The 16,408-nt window shown below is 37.2% G+C and overlaps 1 protein-coding gene across 2 annotated transcripts; it reads left to right on the forward strand.

Annotated features, from left to right (window-relative positions):
• The first annotated feature begins 10,833 nt into the window (after window positions 1–10,833).
• MTERF2 (mitochondrial transcription termination factor 2) lies at window positions 10,834–13,587 on the forward strand. Of its 2 annotated transcripts, none has more exons than XM_053465664.1 (2): window positions 10,834–11,295; window positions 11,651–13,587. In XM_053465664.1, the coding sequence occupies exon 2, from the start codon at window positions 11,723–11,725 to the stop codon at window positions 12,911–12,913; it is 1,191 nt and encodes a 396-aa protein (XP_053321639.1). In that variant the 5' UTR covers window positions 10,834–11,295; window positions 11,651–11,722; the 3' UTR covers window positions 12,914–13,587. The 2 variants fall into 2 exon arrangements, with proteins under 2 accessions (XP_053321639.1, XP_053321638.1); XM_053465663.1 differs by having other exon boundaries at window positions 10,835–11,081.
• Window positions 13,588–16,408: the final 2,821 nt, after the last annotated feature.

Raw genomic sequence — 16,408 nt, forward strand, 5'->3', positions numbered from 1 at the left:
AGTCCTGACCGTGACAGGAGCCATGTTTTATTAACCCATTCAGTGCACAAGGGTTTCTTAATGTGGCTCTTTGACTAATACGGTAATAGCTAAGGAAAATTAATGGAGAGGAAAATAAACGACAATGAGAAAGAGAAAAACTTAAGCCAATTGTATGCTAGTGGGGGAAAATGAATGTAGGAAGGAGAACAAAAAACATTAACATGACAACCATGATGTACCCGCGTCTGTATGTATTATTAATAAACAATGCAATGAGGAGGAAGTCTTGCCCTCACTATTTGGGATGCAGTACATCCGACTTTTTCAGATACAGGCAAACTCATTAAACACGAGCATAATCAAGTACGTAATTAGTGAATCACTCACCAACTACTCCTGAAAATGAGTTAATTATGTACTTAATATGAGGAGTCTATTTGGGACTGTTTCCAATTAATCTGAACGTAACATGAACAAACATTGTGATTTGGAATGGAAAAAATTGTAACTTTTATAGATTTAACGTGTAGCCGAGTTCAGTGAATTTAAATACATTTCCAGCAAATTTACCCGTTGGGTATCCCAGTTTACTATTGGATTTCCAGTCCAACGATCACATTGATTTAACATGAATTTGTGACATGGATTTAGAGAGGCTTGTTACTTAAATTATTCTCTCCATGTGTTTGGTGGCCAGTAGTGTTAATGTGACATGATGGTGCATTGCTATTATATGTTCTTTTTATTCCACTCCAATAAATAACCTTTTTTTCTGATCTTTTGATTTATTGGAAATGTTACTGTTATGGCTTAAATTTCTATTAAGCATTCACCAGCAGATGATTGCGTGGGCTTGCGCAATGGTCTAATGGAATATTGGGGTCATATATGAAGAACATATCAAAAGCCAACTAGTAAAACTGGAACAAGCCACAGGAACATTCCTTGAGTTGCTATGGTAATTTCTTCACTTCACCACTTTGCCACCAATTTCGTTATTTTTTATACAGAATCCCGACTGCGTCCTGCTGGAAAAGTAGTTTATTTAAGATAACGGGAAACGTGATGCCCCCATAATCTTGCATTTTCTCTAATTGAACACAACACAGGATGCTAAAGCAATACTCAGAGGTACTAATACAACCATGGACAGTGTGTATCCTCTGTCCATTCATTTAAAGGTTATCAGTGGTGAGTGATAAAGGCAATCAGCTTTGAAATTTCTGCCTGGGGCACAGTTTGACTGTAACAGCAATATAGCTGACAAAGAAACATAAACTCTCAAGGCGATCACAATGCATGCAATGTCTTTAATGTCCGAAATATATTGGATGTCCGTAGGAAGCCAGTGGAAGATTCATACAAAGGATCAAGCTGTTACGTCCTGGCTACGTGTTACTCAAGACACCACATGTGGCCATGTAGGGAACTGCAAGTTATTTCAATTGGACATTTTAGTGTCCAATATTCTTCAAATTAGAGTAGCCCAAAAAGGCAATGTACCCCGTGACCCATTTACAATCCCAAGGCAAGGGAGGGATTCTGTAAAGAATAGAATAATTAATTTACTTGGATTTACTAGGTTCTTTTGAGTATGCACCATCGAAATTTGAGTAAGCACTCGTTTTCAAAGGGCACCTTGCTTAGAGAAAAAATAGAATTTGATGGCGGATAAGATTTCAGTCTGTCCATTTTTCCTGATGTAGAGACTCAAACATGAATCCGTCTTTGGTGTTGTCTTTAAGGGTAGCTTTATGCCTATCCCATGGATGTTTAAATTCAATCCTGGTGGGAGGCTGATCCATTTATCTACAATCCTCTCTGTAAAGTAAAAAAAACAGCTTACCTATAGAGTCAGATTCATAACGTTACCCCGCTGATTAATGAGACCAGCATCAGAGGATAGGGTACAAAGACCTATCAAAGAGTGCCAAGTTGACGCTTCAAATTGCAGTTAGTGAAAATGCTTCAACTCGACTCAACTCACCTTCAATTGATCATTTAGTGAATAAACCCCATTATATTTTAAGTCACTTGGATTGTTCTATACATTATTATATTAGTCTGTCTCATTAGTACCTTATTATAAATCAACTCATAGATAATCACTTTTTAATTTCCGTTGAACCAGAGGTCTCTGTAGTTGCCGCTGATAGTTGTTTAGCATATCGAGAAGAGGGGGTTCTTTTGAACCCAGTCTATATATCTTCGTACATTATTTAAATGTATAATAATATAAAATATAATACGAACAATACCAAACACAAGAACTGGACCTACATTAGCATATTCAATGAACATTCCATTGACAGATAAGTTAAAATATTTTACTCTATCACGGCCAAAGAAAAATCTTGGCGATGATCTGAGTATGATCACCATGACGATATGATATATATTGGTGGTTTTACAATTTTAGATATGAATTTGAAAATGCAATTCCTAACCATAAAGATATTTTAGTAAAAAAAAAAAATAGTTCAAAGGTTTGAGAGAAGTAATACTGTAGTGATTAACATCTTGTCAGCAGAAAAATGTGGTGAAAAATGCGATCTTTGTTATTGTGCATTGCGGCAAAACAAGACTGGTCTATCTTACTTAAAATGTAGACAGTCAAATTTCCAGTGAAGAAGTTGGAAAGGAAAAAACCTGACAAGGAAATGTGAATGAATGGAGTCGGAAACTAAAGCCATGAGTCATTTGATATTCATTCCTGCCAAGGACTGATGATGATACAACAGGCAGTGGGTGTTGCGGTACCCTCCTCTTCATCATCTGCGTCGGAAGCAAAAAGTGTATTCTTTTGTCGCAAGCGCTTCTTCACTGGTAACAGCAGAAAGGGTTAAAAAAAAAGCCCACCCGTAAAGTGACCCCACGCAATCGTGCATACGATGAGCTCTTAGGGACTTAACATGGAAAATAAGGTTATCTGTATAGATGAGTGATCCATTTTGTTTGGTATTAGATCTAATTTGTATGAAAATCACTGTTTTTTTGTTTGCAAAATGTGGGACACATCAAAGGGTGGATTAAAAAAAGTACAATTTGGATCCTCACGTATTGCACAAAAAATCAAGGCCAAAAAAACCCCAATTTCATACAAAATAGATCACTTTACTATGAAGATAGACTTATATTCAGGTTAAGTCAATACAAAGTTGATTGTATACATGTTTGTGCATTTCTGATTTCATACAAATTCAAAGAAAATAGGTCTTATTTTGCGTCCACAAGACTTCTCTCAAGTTTTATAATTAATTTCTCATTTTAGCTTACGTACCATGGACTTGAACATTGCAGCCAACAAATAAGGGGTTAACCCTCAATTGTAAACTTGATGCAATTACAAGGGTTACCCCTTATTTGCCATTTTTCCCCACTTTTTTGTTTGCTTTTCCGGAATTGAAATCAGGTACATTTTGGTCACCATTTTAGGTTATCATGTTCTCAGAAATGGCAACAATTGGACATGATGCATCCGAAAATTACTTGCATATTTTAAACCAATTTAAATAATTTCCGCTAGCGTTCCGTTCTTGTCTTTATTTGTGCTCTGGTAATGTTCTCACCTAAGACATGCTCTTTGCTGTAGGTTACTTTAGGCAAAGTTAAAGGATTGTTAAGAGTTCTCTAAAGAATTCTCCCGGGAAAGGAAAGAAGCAAACTTACCGAAAGTTTTGATATTGGGAAAGTTGATATAAGACGTTTATATGCCTTTTGAGGTTATTGTCAAAATTGAAGAAGAAGAAGAAAAAAAAAAGCCTTTGTTGTGTTGCTTGGTCTTGTTTAACGGAACATATTTTTTAATAAAGAAAATCAAAAGCACTGTCAGCACAGTTCCGTCGCTATTGTGATAAAATCCTTTGCCGCTGTATGTAATAATATTAAATTACGCTGGTAAAAAAAGCAGATAGGATGCTCGTCTCAACTAATCGGCTTGCAGGAAGAAAATTAAGATTTTATTTTTAATTCCTTTTTCTCAAAGTGATGCGGGACTCTGGAACCGACATCTTGTCATTTTCTTTTTTTTTTTAATAACATTGATGTTTTTTTTTTTTTATAAAGCACCAGAGAACTTTTCCGAAAATTCTTTTCTTCTGTTGTTTCCGTATATCCGTTCAATGACCCTTCCGACAAATTAACCTGAAATAGCCAAAAAAAAAAAGAAAAAAGCTGCAAAAGCACTGAATGTACTAAATCATTGATAATCGTCTGCTAATAATGAGAAAACCACACACATCAGCATAATGAAAATATACTGTTATTGGCTACGATGGAGATTTATGTCCTCGCTCACATAAAACTTGGAGGTGCCTCTCGCCACCGAAAAGTATTTTAGTATAACCATTCGGCTCATCTAGTCTGTCCGTTTTTTCCTGATGTAAGACTCAAACTTTGGTCTCATCTTAAGAGTCAGGAGCCATATGTCTATCCCATGCTTGTTTAGAGTCCCTTGCTGTATTGGCTTCGACCACTTCTGCTGGAAGAATGTTCCTCTTAACTACCAACCTCTCAGTTAGAAAGGAACTCTTAAGAATTCCACAAAATAGTTTTGGGGAACATACGCAAGAGTGTGTGGAGCCAGTGGTATATTTTGGCCCTGGCTGACTAGGTCTAGGGTGGCAGGTCCAGGGGTGCAGAAGCCCCTCTGCTGCATAACTGGAAGCCAATCACCTTTTTGGTCCATTATGCTTCCTGTAGCACCACTGCTCAATGGTAGGGTGACCACATTTTATTTCTGCCATTCAGGGACACACTATGAAGCGCATGAGATCATATGTCCTTAAAAGGTGAAGTACCAGGATATGACATCATATCCCTATGCCCAGCCCATAACAATGCCCATATTTACTGAAGGTACATATGGCCACTAGGTGGCGCTATAATTAACCAACACACTGCAGGCTTCCCTGGACATTTCAAAACTATGATAACCTTTAGAAATTACCTGCCCTGTAGGCTATACTGATCTGATTGGACAAAATAAAAATGAAATAAATCAAAGTATTCTCTAAGAATGATTGATTGATTTATCTTGGGTGTTTTCTTAGATAATACTTATTAGGGACATAGTTTTAAATTTAGATCTCAAGCATATAGTGAATTAAAGGGTGCTCTGGGTAATGAAATCTTTCTGTGTTTCCAGGTCATCTTCCCAGGGGGGAATTGGTACAAGAATATTCCTCCTGGAACACGACCAAAAAAAAAAAAAAACCCCATACAAATGTGCCCCAGATACACTAATGATCCTACCTAACAAAGGGCAATCGCCGGGGGTCTATTTGTCAATGTCTTCCAGCAATTAGTAGGTGCTACTTTAAATTAATTGGTCTACTTAGCGGAAATTGTTATCTTGTAATTTCACATCACTGTTCTAATAAGTAATAAGGGTATTTCTTTCTTATAGCAATATGCTGCCTATCTTGAAGAAGTCTGCTATTTTTATATTTGGAGGGCACTGGTATTTTCATATGCATTAACCCTTTAAAATCTATTTCTCATCTTTTTTGGGATTGATCACGTTCAAGATCCTCTCTTATCTTGACTATACCTTGTCTTTTGCATCCTTTAAAAGCATGTTCTAAAGTATTTTTTTTTTATATATATATATATATATATATATATATATGGCCTAATATATTTGATTAGAACATTGCAGCTGCATATTATAAAAAAAAGATTCCTTATTATCAGTTCAGATCAGATTTTGGTTATTGTGCGTATTCTGATTAAACAATGGAAACCCCTGATTCTTAATAGTAAAGTTTTATACCATCTTGATTTTTAGATCCTGTGAAACTTTGTCATTGTAAATTCAAAAGAAATGTATATAACTATCCCCTACGGGAAGGCAGTTCTCGAGTAGATGCTTGACATAGATTTTTAGGTAGGCAAGGCTTTTAATAATATATCAGAATAAGAAGGGTTCAAGGTTAATGTAAAAGACCACTCATAGCATACTTGAGAACTTCTGAGTTCTGGCTACCTGGAGCCTACCCTTGCAGTACGCGGCCAGGATGGCCCACTGACATCAGTGGGTGTTCTCGCTGATGTCAGTGGGCGTTCCCGCTGATGTCAGTGGGCGTTCCCGCTGACATTGTGGGAAACACCCCCATTTAAAGGGGTAATGGGCGGCTCAAAAGGATTCGAGTGTTGACCCGGAGAACAGGAGAAGCTTCACTTAGAGGTCTCCAGGTCAAACCCGGAGAGTTCCCAGGTATGGCTTATACTATATAGTGCTGCATATTAACACATTCTGTTAAAGATATCTGACATTATTTATCACCAGGTGTAACCCTTTGATGATCTTATACATCACAATAACGGAATGTAAGGCGCTGTAGTTATAGATTCATATTGATTCTATGTTATGTTACTTCTAAGAACTTACCAAGTATTAGAGCTCCCAAAGTCCAACACATCAATTTGATAGAAACAGGCTATATAAGGACTATGAAACACATGTATTCTATGATTCCAGTATGAGTTTCCACCAATGGAAATTGGAAGACTTTGCCCAACCCTATGAACGCAAAATAGAGAATTCTTTTTAAAAAGCTTTTGCAACAAGTCTTACAAACTTTACTTCTGAGTTTTCTTACCAAAGAGATTAGTGAGAAAGCAGAAAAGAAAGAAGCAATATTTCAATCTGTGGTGTGTAGCAATATTGACAACTAGAGATTAACTAGGAGAAAATTAAATACAGAATCATTTATTCACCCAGGATACAACCGCATATTAGATGGATGCCGACATCCTGGTAAATTTATGATGGTGTCATTACGTGTACATTAGGAGGAATTATACGCTTGTAAAAACGGGCTATAGCTAAATGAAGTACCTGGGTGAAACCGTGCGTAGCCAGAGGACGGGGGTAGTTATATTTTATAAAAACAAAAACCTTAAGGCTAAAGACACAGAGTATCGATTATTTGTTCAGAAATAATCACTTTTCCATGCATAGAAAAGAAATATACGGCAAACACCGCTTCGGATATAGACCGGGACCCAGTAGCTATTTGTCTTGAAATGTTTGGAAGAAAATAAGGACTCTGGAATTGATGTAAGTCCCGGTTTAGACCCAGAAAAAGAAGCTTCTGAAAAATAGCAGTTACCATAATATATTTTCTTTACTTTACTGGAATGGTGGTCGGACAAGTGGAAGATGTACCAGCAGACGTGGTAGAGGCTAATACAGTGACGGAATGTAACCATGCATGGGGTCGGCATATGGCTATCCTGAATCCAAAAATGAGATCAAGGATCAAGAATCGCAATTTTGGATTTAAGTCCCAAAATCTCCCTGGTGCTAAATGTGCTCTTTCATGTCTAACCCAAGTAGTATGGATAACCATGGATGAGGGGTTATGAATACAACCATTGGGTAGCATGTTCCATCTCTAAGTAGGTCTATGGTGGCTCCTAGGTAAATGTTCATCTTCTCTACAGGGTTAAGAGACCCATATTGAAATGTAATAATACGTACCAAGCATCGCATGTTTTAGAATGAAAGAAGATCTCTCAATGGATAGACAATGGTGGAGATTTTTTAGAGAGACACACACTGTGCCAAATGTTATTTGGATCCAAATGATTATCCAAAGTAATCCTAGAGACAATCACTGTCCAGGATCAAGAGACATTCCTATAATACGCAAGATTAAACTGACAGGTAAAGCCCAGCTCCAAAACACATTTGGTAGACAACATACTAAGCAGAACTCATATTCACCAAAAGGACCACTATAGAAAAAATGTAAAAGAACAGAGAAAGGATCCAGTCATGGCAAAACGGCTGCCTAAAGTATTCGTTTCTCTAGAAACCTTGGTGGAAAAAAAGCCTATAGTAACGGGCCAAACACTTCACACTTGGGCAACCCAAGCGACAACGTAACCTGCTCAATGTTAGAGACCAACCAGCCCTTATCATTAAGTGCAGGGCATGCCTATCCCAAAAATCAATGCTTTAAAGGTAAGATGGAGGCCTCCCTGTGTTTTCTTCACAGGTAATGCATCTATGATGGGCCATGACGGGTTTTGGGACCTGTGCCCTAAATTAATACTGTCGATTTGGCAGAAATGTTGTACAAAACATATTTTTTTCTCATTAACCCTTTACATGTACAGGCTCAAAATGCATTGTTTTCAATGGGTTTAGGGACCACCCATTGTCCTTAAGGGGTTAAAGGCATGCAGCATTTTTACTATAAAAATCAATAAATAATAATAAAGACATCAGTGTATACTGTATCATACTCTTCTCTATATGTACGCTTAAAAAACTAAATCTCGTTTTGCTTTTGCGGACCAGTTTGATCTAATTCTTCAAACCAATTTGCTCCAAAACCTTCTATTTGAAATAGTTTTGTTATTTTTTTGTGTGATTTCTCTTTAATGAAAAATTGAAATAAAATCAGAGGCTGTCTTTGAAGCAAACTAATCTTTTAATTTGGACTTACACTTGAGGGCTTTACCATATGAATTGTCTTTGTAGCTGATCATTTTGTTTCCAATATTGAATTACTAGCTTGGCTCTTGGTAATGCGTGATAAATTACTGCGAAGTCTCTGACCTGATACTTTAACTACGGGGCACAGAGGTTTCAATGTTGAAATAAAACCTGAAAGGTTGCGATTGGCCTTTAGGATGGTTTAAAGTGCATTTATTTACAAGAACATTTTTCTTTCGCTGGCTGCGGTGCATAATCATGCCTGGGAACTTTCTGGGGTTGCTCTGGAGTCTCCGGGTGAAGCTCTGCCATCCCAGGTCTCTGGGTCAGTTTCTTGTTTCTCCAGGCCACACCCACTTCTGACCCATATTCCAGTCCATGCCAACATTCCCGGATTACGCACCCAATTCCCTCCCACTAAAGGCTGGCTGGGACTGCATGCAGCTAATTCCATCCCTACATGAAACGATGGCCCCCAGAAGATGGAGATTTCCTGGTGGCCTACCATGAGACATTCCCTGGTAAGTACCATGGGATCAGCTTTCATGTGCCCCCCATATTAGTCTCTCTTTAAAGGTGCAGTTCCACCTACTCTGCTAACTTTAACACTTTTATAACTGAGTGCAGTCTAGAAATACCATTTATAGTACTCCTGAATGCCTAAATCATCACTGTAAATATGTTTAATCATAACAAACTTTACATGGTTCATTTACTTTAACAGAATAACTTGTCACGCGACACATGGCATGGAAAGTTATGCATTGTGGGTAACATAATAATAATGCAACTTATTCTTTAAATGGTATCTACCAAGGAGAAGGATTTTGGAATAATTGAAGACAACTAACAGTGCACAATGCCAGTCAGCAGCTGATAGTTGGAAGGCTGCCCATAGGAGCCAGAGCCTAGAAGATCCCAGGTATGATAGCTACCTTTCAAAGTAGATAATAACATGACAGACCTGCTAAGCTCTACTTTACGTCAGGGTTCTGCAGCCTTAAGGGTCACAATTATGTGTACAGAAACAGTTATTCATAATACATATTGTGTAAAATTAAGTCACATAAAAAGTATCACACTTTTAACAAGACCCCCTAAAACAAAAGTGTCCCCTTTTGGCCATTTAACATCTTTGGAAGTACATAGAGGTGTCAGGACCTTATGGTCTCTCTCTGTTGCCTTACTTTCGCGACTCTCCCCTACCAAATTGTAATTAAGGCCAGTATGGTAAAGTTCTACTGCTTTCCCAACACCAACTTATAACTCCTGCTGTCACTGCTTTGCCGCTGTGCATAATTCATGATCCATGAGAGTAATATATTACACGACTGGGACCGCTGTCCCTGTATGCAAAGACTCAACTGCTATTTTACCATTCAGGCAATGCTGTTAACGGCCATTATGTTGCTATGTATAATTCATGATCTCACAGCTTCAGCAGACCCACTGCACCATGATCCAAAAATTTTTTTTTGTCTTGTGGATAAATTAACTGCAGAACAGCCAGTGTAATATATATATATATATATATATATATATATATATATATATATATATATACATATTTAGATAGATATAATTAATATATATATATTTACTATATTATTATTTATAACATATTTGAAACAAAAAAGGAATACACAGCGCTAAAATGTCTCAATGTCACTATATATATATATTTATATATATATGTATATATATGTACGCCATATGGACAAAAGTATTGGGACACCTGACCATTACACCCACAGGGACTTTTATGACTTTCCGTTCTAAATACATAGACATTAATATTGGTTGGTCCCCGTTTGCAGCTATTTTTTTTATTATATAGAGGATATATTTTATTTTTCTGTGGCTATTTTTGATCATGTTTACAATATATAAAGCACTGTAAACAGATATATCTATATAGGGGCTTATGCATTAAGAATATAATTTGCTAGCATTAAATATATTGTTTTTACTTCCTTTTCATGATGCTATTACTGTATCTATTATATGTATCTATTTATAAATATTTATATATATATATATATGTAAATATTTATATATATATATATAAATGTAAATATTTATATACATATATATATAAACATATAGTATGTGATATATAGTTATTAGTGCTGCCTATTGCTTTTTTGTATATTTGATATGACAGAAGCTTAATTTCCCTCTTTGTTACATCTGGAGAATTTTCTATGCTAATTATTTCAACCATTCGAGGTTTGTATTCAATTTTACTTTAACGCTGTGTATTTATGGATTTTTCTATATTAAATTGTTTTGTTTAGAATTATATTCTTATGCAAATGCACACATATATAAGTGTATAATTAAAATGCTTTCTGCAGTAACCGTTTTAATTACTAGTTTGCCATGAATATATAAGCGAAAAGACTGAAAATACAGCCTGGCGTTGACAGAGCTAAATGTCGCAGGCTCTAGCTTTCCACAGAGAAGGGGGTGGAGCCGGAAGCTAGACCCAGGTGGAAATTTAAGCTTCTCGGCGGCCATCTTTGCTTAGGGCAAACAGCATAGACATTGCCAGAAAGAAGTATGGCTGCTCTATAAAAGCGCTGCACGTAAAATCAGAGCGGGTTTCCTGTGATATATGTCTGTACCTGGTCACACACCCTGTACCTCAGTAAGTTATTAAGCTGTCATTGTGGGCATTATGTCTTGGAAAGTGTTACTATTAGTGTGTATTTCATCCATACACTTTAAAAGACCTTGGGACAATGGGATCTGCTCATAGAATTGCCAGTAGATTAGAGGTAATATGTTTTCACAGTGAGTAGCCAAGGTCCTCCAGGACATGAAGGTCGATGAGAACAGCTGGAGGAGATAATCGGCGTTCGGTAGGTCTACATACATTCCAACAGTCCTGGTCTTTCTGGGACAGTCCTCATTTTGAGGTACTGTTCTCCTGTCCTGCTTCGGCAGGCTGTGGGGAGAGCCTCTGATCTCGGAACTGTAAAATAATGGATGTCTCTACTGTCGCAATACAGTGTCATTGCTGAGACTTTAATTGGAAAGTCCCAAGACTGGTTCAAAATAAAAAATTATACGATTTGTGTGCGTTTCAGGCTACTGCGAATAACCAGCAAGGAGAGCATAATGTCGACAGTATATTACAGTTCTTAAGATATGACTCCCTGAAAATGTTGTATTTTGACATTGAACAGGTGCTAATCTATTGTGGTTTTTTTCTAGATGTCTACATCATACTGAAGCGGATATTACAGGGCTGTTTCGTTGAAATATATCACGTCCTACAAAGTAAAAATGATGAGCAAGATTGTTCTTCGAGTTCTGAGAATACGAAGTGGCCCAGGAATCAAATATTACGCCTGCAAGCAAAAGGCTTTATCCCCAAATTATCCTATTTTTGGGTCTAGGCAATATGTATCTCCAAATTTAGGATCGGATACGAAGAATTCTTCTGAAGAGAATAAAAGGACAATTAGCAATCTTTACAATTTGTCTGTTAATATTAAGAAGATTCGCCAGCTAAAAGGATGGGTGCTTTCTAAAGACGTGGCCTTTGTTCAAGAGACTGCTGATTTCTTGAAAGGGTTAGGGGCAAATGAGCCGTTGGTAGCCAACATCCTCGAGCGTTGTCCTGAGGCTTTTCTTCAGGACCCTGCCGAGGTTAAAGAACAAAGGTACATATGGCATTTGGTTTGTCCAAACGACGACGAGCTAGTCCAAATAATTGAAAAGTTTCCAGATTCGTTCTTTGTTTATAAGTCTCCAGAAAATCAAAGAGACAATATCGCCTACTTTAAAGATCTGGGACTTAGCAACAAAATTATCTGCAGACTTCTAACAAGCTCTCCACAGATCTTTTGTAATCCAATTGAAGATAATAAGCAAATTATTGATGGAGTTAAAGAAAATTTCCTTAATCTGGGTGGTTCAGAAGCAAACTTTAAAACTTGGCTAATGAAAATGTTAAGCCAGGACCCGTTTATCATGTTTAAGTCGTCTTCCGCTATAAAAGAGAACGTTAAGTTTCTCCAGAGTTTAGGATTTTCCGACACGGAAATCTTGAAACTGATGTCCAAACTAAAAGGAATGATATTTGATCTGAGCTGCAGTACCATGGAAGAAAGTACAACGTTTTCTCGAAGCGTCTTCAACTGTGACGATGAAGAACTTCGGCAGATGATACTAAAATGCCCCGGTATTCTGTATTACTCCGTATCTGTTTTAGAAGACCGCCTAAAGTGTCTGATTAGAGAAGGGGCTTCGGTAGACCAGGTGAAAAAATGTCCTAATGTTCTGGAACTTACGACTCAAATCATCGAATTTAGAATTAAAAAAATGAAGTCATTGGGTCACGAAATACAGAACCAGCATTTGGATGTTTTAAATGGGACCAAAAAGGATTTTGAAGTCAACTTTGGGAGACTGCAAGTGAAAAAGGAGCGTCCGTTGTTTAATCCGGTTGCACCACTGCATGTCGATGAATGACTGGTTAAGTCCAGATTCTAATTGCTGAATTCAGCAATCTGGTTACTTATTCAAAAAATGACATCAGCTGGTCGCGTTAAGATACCCAACGTCAAAAGGGGCGCGCTGCTAGACCAGTGGTGTGATGGCTATGTTCTTTACACTGTGGAGTGCCTATAATCAAAGCCTACTAACTGTATAGAGTGAACAATACTCTGGAGTTTACAAAATCTGCCAAAATAAGTGTATTTTTTGTAAATCTATGGTTGCGGAAGGGGGAGGAGTTTTAAGGACGCACCTAGCGATGAAGGCAATGTATACATTTTGCAGGCCTTTGGATTTCATAGTATAGCCTATGCCATTGTGTAACAGTTTTTAATAACCTTATCCAATGACATTGGAGACGCTAACTCTTTGTCAGTTGCCATCGTCCATTAATCATGACTCTTATTAGGTCACTGAAGTCATCCTTAAAAATAATTGATTAAGATGTGACACGGAAGGCAAACTATTATGATTTACACTTACATCTCAATTAATTATAATGCATGCTGATTCGATATAAGTAGCTTAAAGCTATTTGCACGGTCTCTTCAATTGAAATACCCAAAACTCATTTTGTATTTCAACTGTGATTTTCTTGCTTTCTTTTCTCAGAATAAAACTTTTTCCTGCGGGAGTGTAACCTTTCTAAATGTATATGTAAAATATCTGCCCTGTAACACTTCAGAACAGCTCAGCCACAAAGCCGTGCTCCACTCAGATGCTAGGACAACGCTTACCTACCGGAATGCCTATGCCTACTAAAAAGTTTGGTGGAGAGATAATGGTCTGGGGCTGTTTTTCAGGGTTTGGGCCCCTTTCTTCCAGGGAAGGGTAAGGTTAATGCTACAGCCTACAAACACATTTAAGACAGTCGGACGCTTCCAACTTTGTGGCGTCAGACTGGGCTAGGCCCTTTCCTTTTCCTACATGACTGTTCCCCAGTGCACAAACCAAGGTCCATACAGAGATGCAAACTCGAAAGGCCTGCACAGAGCCCTGACCTTATTGCCTTTGAACACCTTTGGGATGATGTAGAACGCTGATTGCGAGTCAGGCCTTCTCATCCAACATCAATGCCTGACCTCGCAAAAGTTTTATTGGCTGAATGGCAGAAATTCCCACAGAAAGTCTCCAAATTCTTGGGGAAAGTCTTCCCAGAAGAGTGGAGCTGCAAGGGTGGTGGGGGGGGCAACTCCATATTATTGCCCATGGTTTTGGAATGGGATGTCCAACAAGCTCACATAGGTTTGATGGTCAGGTGTCCACATACTTTTAGTATTAAAGTGTATATCACAAAGTTATAGCTATTCCACTTATACAAATCTTGAATTGGGTTCTCTAGCATGTTATTTTCTTCTGTCCCCATTTAATCACATAAAAATGCAGAAACTCTTAACCCCTTAATGACAAAATGCATTGCTTTCAATGAGTTTAGGGACCGCCCATTGTCCTTAAGGGGTTAAGAAACCTTAACATGACAATGAAGTCCCTGAAAAATGTTACATGATGAAAGATATGTTCTTGCATTCTGTAATCCTAGCAATGATGTTTCAGATGTGTTTACTTACAAAAGTGGTATATCCAGGAGAATTGGTAGGACACCATCATTAAATATGTATAATTCCACGTTAAGGAAATATACTAATGTACATTAATACTTATTGTCTTCTATAGCTTTTACTCTGTAATAATGACTAATCGTGCACTTGTTTGCTTATTGATGTAAACTAATTTATAAACGGAACCAATTAGAATTTAAATGACTCATTTTGTCGGTTAAACAAGAAAATATTTTCTATGCTGATCTGGCTCTCTTTGCAAAAACAATCCAGCTGACATGTATTTATCTCCTTTTTTCTTGATAAGAAATTGAATGTAAAAATTTGGTGTGCAATTTAGATAATTCTGTATTATCAATTTCAAATTACCTAAATTTGACCCCTCTGCTAGAGGGAACCGTCCCTTTCTAGCACTTAAACCTCTCCCCCATTCTTCAATCTATCGGTTTTTTTAATTTATTTTTTTCTCTCTTCTTTAAATATATTCATTGTTTTATAGTGTTGCTTAAAATAAGTTTATGATAAAAAATGATTTTACCACCTGAATTCTGAAAATAAACAATTAAGTCTCCACATCTCCCAAACAAATCATCATCGTCCAAACATATCCTCACCTTCTGTCTCTTTTTTTTCTCATCCTCCTTACAATAGATTGTAAGCTCACAAGAACAGGGTCATCGTGTCCTTCTGAACCAATAGTCTCAATGTGTGTTAATGTTATTGTCAATTTTAAGACTTTTGTTCATTTTCTCTCCCCTATAATAATAGGACGGAATCTGCTAGTGCTGTGTTAATTACCGTATTTGCTCGATTATAAGACGAGTTTTATTTGCTCTGAAAAATATCCCTCGTCTTATATTCTAAGTCGTCCTCTAATCAGACCTCAAATAGAGGTCTGATTACAAGACTAAGATCCATATCCCCCCGCAGCGCTGCAGGGGACCCGGATTCTCCTCTCTGGCAGCCTCTCTAGCATCACGTGACCTTCCGTGGTCCACCATAGAAGCCCCGGCAGAGGTGGTTGTCTGTACACATCCCGCAAATGTTTACATGTGAATTAATATTTACCAGTAAAACTTTTTTTTCTTCTAGGGTAGCCTTATATTCAGGCTTTTTCTTTTTTTTCCTAAATCAATATTAAAATTTTGGGGGGGTCATCTTATAATCAGGGTTGTCTTACAATCGAGCAAATACGGTGATGTCACAAACCATCAAACACTCATTTGATCATTTGGCACACTAAATAAATGTTGACATAATATATTAGGCAATATATGTGTATGAGAAACCACCTTGTGTGTGTACCATGAGAGAAGCCATCTTATTCCTCCCCATTCAGTTATGCCTCCATTTTTGTTAAGATTCTGGCATTTTGGTATGGGAGAGGACAAGTTTTCCTAATTTTTAAACCAAATATTTCCAAAAGTAATTATCCTGAAATTAAAAGTAGAGACGACCCATTTGAGTTTTAATAAATAACAGTAATTATACAAACAGAATTTATTTTTTTTTTTTCGCCATTGACAATTACTCTTTAGAATTCCCAATCGATCATTTTAGAACTAACGCCCCCACCTCCCTACTTTGCAATATTTTTTATATTATAATTAAAATCTTTATAATATTGCTCTCTGCTCGTGTTATTTCATCCGTAATGGCTATCATTACCAGAAAACGTAATTAAAATCCCCGAAAGTTTGTATAGCACGAGTCGTTAAATAAAGTAATTCTTTAATTAATTTGTACACGCTGTTTTTGGTATCTGGATCTCGTCCTGTGCTTTTTCGGTTCTAATGTCCCCAAAGCCTTTATTAGGAACTCAACACATGATAAAGTATCTTATTAGAAACAAGTCCCATTCACACTTCCACATCTGTCCCTGTTATTCATCTTCATTGTTGTCATCTCGTCT

Source organism: Spea bombifrons, chromosome 4 (genome assembly GCF_027358695.1).
Source record: "Spea bombifrons isolate aSpeBom1 chromosome 4, aSpeBom1.2.pri, whole genome shotgun sequence".
Lineage (NCBI taxonomy): Eukaryota > Metazoa > Chordata > Amphibia > Anura > Pelobatidae > Spea > Spea bombifrons.